The sequence below is a fragment of the Manacus candei genome, unplaced genomic scaffold (genome assembly GCF_025592945.1).
Source record: "Manacus candei isolate 608988 ecotype Guabito, Panama unplaced genomic scaffold, ASM2559294v1 h1tg000023l, whole genome shotgun sequence".
In the NCBI taxonomy this organism is placed as follows: Eukaryota; Metazoa; Chordata; class Aves; order Passeriformes; family Pipridae; genus Manacus; species Manacus candei.
The window spans coordinates 23,924,323-23,932,571 of record NW_026138071.1 but is presented as its reverse complement, the minus strand read 5'-3'; the positions used below and the strand labels follow the sequence as shown (position 1 = coordinate 23,932,571).

General features: G+C 48.4%; 1 protein-coding gene across 6 annotated transcripts in view; it reads right to left on the bottom strand.

Annotated features, from left to right (window-relative positions):
- Positions 1–655: 655 nt before the first annotated feature.
- Positions 656–8,249, bottom strand: part of FN1 (fibronectin 1) — a 53,338-nt gene continuing 45,744 nt past the window's right edge. For 3 of the 6 annotated variants that reach the window (XM_051786734.1, XM_051786728.1, XM_051786733.1), the window contains 7 exons: positions 7,586–8,052; positions 6,893–7,031; positions 5,402–5,566; positions 4,061–4,186; positions 3,367–3,473; positions 2,709–2,819; positions 1,474–2,328 (listed from right to left, as the gene is read on the bottom strand). In XM_051786734.1, coding sequence (XP_051642694.1) covers positions 2,254–2,328; positions 2,709–2,819; positions 3,367–3,473; positions 4,061–4,186; positions 5,402–5,566; positions 6,893–7,031; positions 7,586–8,052 — 1,190 coding nt within the window. In that variant the 3' untranslated portion in view covers positions 1,474–2,253. Of the gene's footprint in view, positions 1,433–1,473; positions 2,329–2,708; positions 2,820–3,366; positions 3,474–4,060; positions 4,187–5,401; positions 5,567–6,892; positions 7,032–7,585; positions 8,053–8,249 lie in introns of those variants that run through there. The other 3 variants (XM_051786731.1, XM_051786729.1, XM_051786730.1) reach the window with 3 other exon arrangements.

Here is an 8,249-nt window from a genome sequence, read left to right as displayed (position 1 = left end):
CTCAGATCTCACAGGTACCACACCCTCTGTGCTGCACTCTGCTAGTGCTTTTCAAATGGGATGAAAACAGATGTAGCTGTGACAAAATACCCAGCACTGCACTACTGAATGTTAAAAATAAATTATCAGCAATGTGAAAGTATCCAGAAATTATCAACAGTGTAAACCTTTGTGTGCTTTAAGGCACAGACAAGCCTCTACAGGGAGCTTGGGAAAATGGGCTGTTTAAACCATTTTATCTTGAAATGGTTCCTGTGGGGAGGGGGAGGTGTTTGCTGCTGTTACAAGAGTTGTGACATTGGAGTTCAGAGGTGAGGTGGACTCCTTTTCTGCTGGGTAATTCTTGCGTGTCCATGAAGTGAATGAATTACTTAGTGACAAAGTGACTATAGAGGGATCTTTGCAATTGGTCTCTGGTCCAAAATACGTAGCCCGCACTTGGGAAAACCAAATAGCAATCTAGTTTAATGGGAAAGTATTCTTCTGTGCATCTCTGTCTAGGCAGTTTTAGATCTCCTGTATTTTAGGGGCTCATTTGGCTCTGGAACACTGGTGGGACAGAGATGATTGCTGCTGCAATCATCACACTGTAAATGTTTGGGTTGTTCTATGTATAGCAATCCCTGAAGGCAACTGCCACGTGTATTTCGCATGTCAAGGAGCCAAATTCTCTTTTCATGCGATGCTTTATTCAGTGCAGAGAATCCCCTTGCCTTGAGCAGTACAGTGCGTGTGCAGCCAGGCGGGAATGGGGCCGAGGAATCGCGGCAGGACCTTTCCTGACCCTGCTCTGCGTTTGCAAAGCTGGACAGGCATGGGCAGCATTGGCAGCACAAGCGAAAGGGACTCGGTGCTGACTTGGTTAGTTCTAAAGACTGGCTTTGTTTTAAAAAGGGTTTTGAGGGGAATTTTTCATTCACCTCCCTCCCTGTCCCATGAGGTAGAAGCACAGGAGATGTGAAAGGGGCCCGTAAGGCACAGGCAGGGACGAAGGTGGTGCCTGTCCCCTGCTGGGCTCTGAATCCTTGAACACATCCAACATCACAGGTTTGGACGGTCTCGCTCCTTTTGGCAACTCAACCACTGAAAGCTTATTTAATTTTAGGTATGTAGGTGTCTGGCTGGATTAGGACCATGGCTACACCTCAGTTCACGTGCAAAGCAGGGACTGTTTTCCTTTCCCTCCCTTCCCGCTGTTGCCCCAAAGCAAGCCTGTACCTACTCACTGTCTTTGCGCTCTACAGGGGCAGGGGGTGCAGCTGCAAGCCTTTAATTAATAAGCTGCTCTACCAATATTCTCTTGAGGTTTACTTCATGCTTCCTTGGGGTGTTTGGTCCATCTTGTGTCAAGGCACTCTTACTCCAGCTCTGAATAATCCCGCTCAGAATAATCTCGCTCTGCATAATCCCGCTCTGCATAATCATCTTCATCCTAAATTCCATGGTAGCAAAGAGAATCACTTAAACTATATGTCTGGTTTGTAAATCTTTTTATTAAAAGAGTTGTTTTTTTCTTTTCCACAGTAGTAAAGCTTTGGCACTTACAGTATAAAAATAATCACTGATCATAATTACACCAAATTCCTCTTTGTCAACTGCATACTAAGTGTCCTCAATACATTTTATTCCCATATAAAAACACTTGAAGGTCAGGGGAACAAAACTGATAAATAACGGTATGAGATATAAAGATACAGCTAGAAAAATACTAGGATCATTGAGAAAGGATTAGGACTGTGCATATTTTAAATATCACAGTGATTGGATTTGCTGTTCCTATCTTATTGCTGGCTGCACGCTTATGTGAAAGCAGAAGTGTTTGGTGGACTTTCCTATCCCTAAACCTCAGTAATGTTGTACTCAAATGTTCTTTGCATAGCACGGGAACCTTGAATTTCTACACCCTCCCTCACCCTCAATATTTTGATCCCCCACCAAATTTGTGATTTAGAACCTTCCCCCCCCTCGCTTTTTTTTTTTTCCCTTTAAATTTGAAAATATTGACTGGTATTCAACACCTTGGGCAGAACCAAGACAATCGCTATCAATCATGAGAAAAGTCTGAAACACTCCAAGAGTGGCGCTTGGAGAAGCTGTGAGTTGAGCTTAAGCTGGGAAAATGGCTCCAGAGCAGAGGGCCATTCTCAGAAGATGCAGATTTGCTAGCATCCCTCCAGTTTGGATGGTGACCGTGGCACATGGGTATTTATGCTTTGGTTTGTCTGTTGCCATTGCCGCCAGTGTCGCTCGCTGTTACTTTCCCCGTGGCTGCTGTGTGTCTGCCTGTACATCTAAGGGCATGAAACACTCAATGGGGCAGTTCACGTTCTGTCGGGAGGGAAGGAAATCGGTTAGTGCTCCATCCTGGCAGGACGGACATGGCCCTGCCGTGCTTTGGGCTGGGAATTGTTGCTGTTCGGTTTTCCCAGCACAGAGCGCACAGTTGGCTCCCGGCAGCAAGGGAAGGCTTGGGAATCTCTCCATGCACTACCACCTCGGAGCATGCAACCGGATCCTGCACTGAGTGTGTGTGGAGGGGGGGCTCATGCAGATGTGCTGTGCAGTGCTGGCTGGCTCAGTGCCCTCATGCACCCCTGCCCGAGCAGAAGCTGCAGCTCCTCTCACCCTTAGCTCTGCACGGACCCCCCAGAGCTGTGCCAGAGACCAGGCTCACAGTAAGACAGGGCAGAGAAGGAAGGGGTACTCACGGTGTTCGTGGCCTGGTGGTATCTCTGTGTAAACTGTGTGTAGGTGTGGCCAGCAGAGCCCTCGGGGGCCACCTCCACACTGGGTCTGCGGCAGTTGTCACAGCGCCAGCCCTGCAAGGACACAACATACCGGTCACACCCCACTGGTGGGAGGGCAAAGGAGCTGCCAGGACTCACAGAATGGGTTGGCTTGGAAGGGACCCTAAAGATCATCTCATTCCACCCCCCTGCCATGGGCAGAGACACCTTCTACCTAGACCAGGTTGCTCCAAGCCCCATCCAACCTGGCCTGGGACACTTCCAGGGATGGGGCAGCCACAGCTTCTCTGGGCAACCTGTGCCAAGGCCTCACCACCCTCTCAGGGAAGAATTCATTTCAGTATCTAATCTAGATCTACCCTCATTCAGCTTAAAAGCCATTAATTCATCCACATTCATACACGTGCCTACAGAGCCACCAACACCAGTGAGGCTGCTCCCATGTTATACCACGCAGCCCCTGACAGCAAATACTTAAGTTCTTCTACTAATCATTTTTCTTACATGGGCCTGTTTTGGCCCTTTTCATGACCTAAAACCCAGCAGTCGTAGAAGTGCACCCAAGCACAGCCTCTCTCTCCATTCCCTATGTTCAGCTCACCACATCCCTGCTCCTTACCTGCTGTCCTCCGTAACAAGTGCAGGAGCAGATGGCCCCAAAGTACTCCTTCTGCCACTGCTCTCCAACCTGGTACATCTTCCCATCGTCATAGCACGTGGTCTCATCTGTGGAGGAACAGGCAGAGCTCACTGTGGGGCCTGTGCTTGGCTTTAAGCATTCTCAGAGCAGCTTGGTGACGAGAGGGGAGCCCATGGCCAGTGCACTCTCTCTGTCTGATCAGAGGCTCACAGACTGGCAGGGGAACATCAGTCATTTTTATAGCTCCAGAGACACTTCTAACTAGAGTGTGAGGCTATTGGCCTGACAAGAGCAATGCACTTTAAATCACAGCATGAAGTCCAGAGGAGCTTCAAGCCACAGGCCCTGCAGAAGAGTCCACCTGGGGTGATCCACGCCACTCAGTGCAGTGACATGTCCCTGGTGTGCAGCTCCAGGGCCACAGACAGGCAGGGCTGAGTGTGCTGTGACCTGAGCTCACAAGAGAGGGTTTTCTTCTTTTCAGGCTCAGGAATATGAGATTTATGTCTTCAGCCCTTGTGAGAACAGATGGAAGGTGTCACCAGTCCAGCCTGAATCAGACACACTGATATTCTGCATGCCCCCAAGGCAGGACCAGAAGTTAATGGGGACAGCCCTGAGATGCTGAAATTTCCTGAATGGGAGCTCAAATGAACATCACAAAGAGACTTACGAGGTTCACACTTGAATTCTCCTTTTCCATTCCCCAGGCAGGTGCAGCTCATCATCTGGCCGTTCTCCCCTTGCCGGTCCCACTTCTCCCCAATCTTGTAGTTCACTCCATTGTCATGGCACCACTCTGGGGGAGGCAGAGCAAAAAGAAGCAGGAGTTATCCCGCATGCTGCAGTGGCACAGCAGGAGGGAAACAGGTTGGCATTGTCTCAGGAGCCAACAAAAGGGCAAGAGAAGGAATCTTTTCACCTCATGTAAGTCCCAAGGAGGAAATGGGTTCAGATGCTGCAGTTTTTAACTGCTGAGGACTGTTTCAGCTCTGGGAAATGGCTAGAGGCTCTTGGGAAAAGAGTAGGTAGGATGTGACAAAGAGTGGGGAGAAGGAGAGGAAGGTTGGTTAACAGGGAAGGAAGAGAAATGAAAGGGAATTTAACAGACATGGGGCAGGAAGAAAGAGAAAAATATTTTAAATACTCTCTTTTTTGAGCAAATACCCAGTATAAACTGTATCACAGAGGCTGCAAGACACAATGGGTAAGCCATGTGTATCATATAATGACATATAAATATTAATCCTGTAAAATAAGAGTCTTTCCTTCAGTCACTCCTCTGAGCCTATGCAAATACAGAAATATCCTCTTTGCTGAGCTTATCCCACAATTTAAAAGCCTAATTTCAATTAGTCGGGTATGTGTTGTGTTAAACTGCTTAATCACAGACTTTTGTTCCACTCCCTTACATCGAGTTTGACGCTTTTCCATGTAAACCACAGTCTGCAAAGAATCAAACTTAGTGCCCTGGGCAGAAGCGTTAGAAAAATTAGAAAACTGGTTTTGCAAGATGCTTTGCAAAGGCTGTCTGCACTGCAAACCAGACTGGCTGTAACACCCACTGAGATCCACACCACTTCTGTCTGGCCCACTGTAACAATGTGTACAATCAGGAGATGAAGATCCAACTCCAACTTGATATTCAAAGCTGTTGTTTCAAATGGTTACTCAGACACTGTCACTTGGGTGTCTTGCCAATCTCACTTTTACATATTACCTTGCCTGGCAAGGGTAGGGAAAATAAAACAAACATTTAACTAGGGTGAAAATTAATTTATCAGTACAATATTAATCATTGCTGGTGCAGTGAATGGCAATACTAGATAAGCTGCACAGCTCAGAGGCAACCAAAGTTTTCCATCACTTCCCATGATGCAAAACATTGCTTTGGTTTAAATACTTCAGATCCTGCATTCCTTTGCCTCATGTTTGGATCAGGCTGGTTCTGTCAAACATGCCAACAGCGCTCAGGGAGACTGGAGATGGGGGTAGTTAAAAGCAAGCTACTCACTAGAAGAATCACATCTGAAATGGCCACTGCCAAAGCCTAAACACTGGCACCAGAGTTTAAAGCCAGTTTCAGATAAGCGCTCCCATTCCTCGCCAATGGAATAGAAGGAGCCAGTGTAAGTATCGAAGCAGGTGTCGTCAGCTGGCTGGTTTAGTCCTTCAGACACTGCAACAAAAAAAAAAAAGAGAGAAGAAACACTCATCACACTCAGCAATAGGAACTACTGAAACACAGAACGATTTTTACTGAATAGACACTTTTTTTCTTCTTATAATCCCCTGACAGTAATGGAGCTGCCTCATGGGCATGTACTTGATGGTTCTGTCAGCAGTCCAGACTCCCTGGGATTCATTTTCCATTTGCGTGTGTCACAGCAGCTGAATGATTAAAAAAACTGGCATGAAGGCTATTCTCTCATTTGCCAAATCTCAAGCAAGTGTGAGTTTCTGCATTTGCTGCTGGAGAGCCATGACCTGACTCTGCCTGTTTTTAAGAGAAATGTGCTGTCAGATGCTGGGGATAACAGGGGTTGGTAGGTGCACGTGCACTTTTTTGGGGCGCTTCAGGTTCCAGCTCTTGGCAGGGGCATGGGAGAAGGAGAGCAGACCATGTTGTTGGACAGTGATTTTTCACCTTAGGTGTGTGCCCTGACTGGCAGGTGGGTGTTTTACAACCACCAGTTCAGCATGTGATGGTCGAGAGTTAATGGTCTTGGTTCAGTCTAGGACTGACTGGGGTGCTGAAAGCAGAAAAATAGCTTTATTTCCAAGGGAGGTGGAGGCAGTAGGAAGCTGCATGGAGAGACTGAATGGATGGAGAAAATAAACCCTTATCTCTTCATTTCCTCTCCTCCTCTTCTTTTTCACCTCAAAATACACACAGGAGGAGAAGAGGGCTGTTGACCAGCCTCAGGTCCCACAGGGTGTGTGTGGGCTCTGGGCTCTCCAGCTGTGGGAAGTGCTGTCTCAGACCACAAGTACTTGTGGTTGGTCACATGGTTTCTAAATGCTGCCTGTTGGTGCTTAATCAGCATCTCTGTGGGCAGCCTGCCCTGCTGCCAGACCTGCCTTTGAGATGGTCTACAGGGCTGCTGGATAACAGCAGCAGTGGGAAGTGACTTGACAGGGCAGTTAAGCAGCCAGGCAGGAATCTGCGACTCCAGCGTGATCCCAGACTTCCTTCCAGAGGAGCAAATACCAGCTCTCTTAGTCTCTCTCTTGGGCACTGAACCTTGAGGAGTTTGTGGAGCATCAAAGCACATTGTGATTAGACAGCAGATCAGAATAGCTCTAGTCCCACAGTCAGTTATCCCAAACCAGTGGACCTCACAAATCACTTGTCCCAGTGTCCTGCTACAAAAACTCTCCTTACCAGAAGAGGTTTCCTTTCTGAACTACTCTCAGGCCTGGGCACCAGGTAAGTTGCCTTGAGTAAAGGAAATGAGGCAGGGACAGCACAGGTTCACCCAGTCTCTGTAAGGCTTTTCCTTACCAGTGTTGCCAACTGTGACCACCTCCTCCAGCACCTTCTGTCTCCGGTGATCCTTCAGGGCTTCCACTATGATGTTGTAGGTGGCCCCTCTTGTAAGACCCGTGAGCGTGGCACTGGAGGAAGTGCCAGGAACCCTGAACTGCAACAAGAGACAATGCCAGGTCACTGGAAAGGGAGGAGTGAACACCCTTTAGGTGCTACCTCTCTCACAGGAAAGAGAGGCTTAGACTGACCTCTATGACCATCTTGGAGCCAGACCATTCTCCTCAGATGTTCTGAGAACTTCAAACAATACCAAATTAAACTTGCCTACTCTGGACTATAGATCATGAGGGGTATGTTATTACTGCCATTTCAGCAAAACAGAAACCAAGGGAGACATAGGAGGAGTCTTTGGCTTGGAGAAGCAGCACTTCAGCCTTTGAAACTCCCACTCAGCTCCCTGACTGCCCCCTTCCCTGGTGAAATGTTGGTCCTGACAGCATTTCAAGGCTTTCTGGTTTAGCTGTTTTATCCTGTAGCCTTCTCCATGAAGGAGAGGAGGGAGGCATTTATCCTTTCTGGTCTCAGCTGTGTGTTAAAACAGACTCTTCAAGCTGATTCTGACTGGCACTCTCTTAGTACAGCAAAGGGACTGCTCTCCCAAGGGAATGTGCTGCCACAGGTGAGGCTCTGCTGGGACAGCCCAGTTACCTGCAGCGTATCCTCGTCCTGGCTGATGGGCTGACAGGAGATGATGTACTCAGAGCTCTCCAGCAGTGGCCTCCAGGAGATGGTTGTCTGAGAAAGAGCTTCTTGGCCCGTGGTGTCGTTGCGCCGGGGCCCGCGGGAGTGAGGGTAGGAAGGCTCCACGATGATGGGCACCTGGTAGCCCGGGATCTCGATGGCCTCGTCCACGTTGGGCAGCGGCCGCCTCGAGCCCGGCCTGAGGGGAGTGGCTGTGGTGGGCACAGGCCGCCTGTAGCCATGCTCCTCAAAGAAGACCTGCTGGCCCTGGTGTCCTACTGTCTGTGGGTGCCCAGAGGTGCCTGGAAGTTGGATACCATTTCCATTGTCATACCTGTTGTTTGTGATGTAGGGGGTCCCCTCGTCAATGGAAGGCACATCCAGGATGTCAGGCTGGTTGGGGTGTGGTCTGGTAATCAATGTGGGGAGGTCATCTGGCCAAAGAAAAGTTGGAGTCATAAAGCAAAGCGTGCAAATCAACAACAGCAAATTAAACAGCTGCAGTGGGTGCTGTACACCACTCCAAGCAGCAAATATTAGCAATCATCCCAGCATGCAACACACTTTTTATGACCTCATTGTGACTGTAAAGTTAATTTCTCTCTATATATTTATATGCCATATAAATATC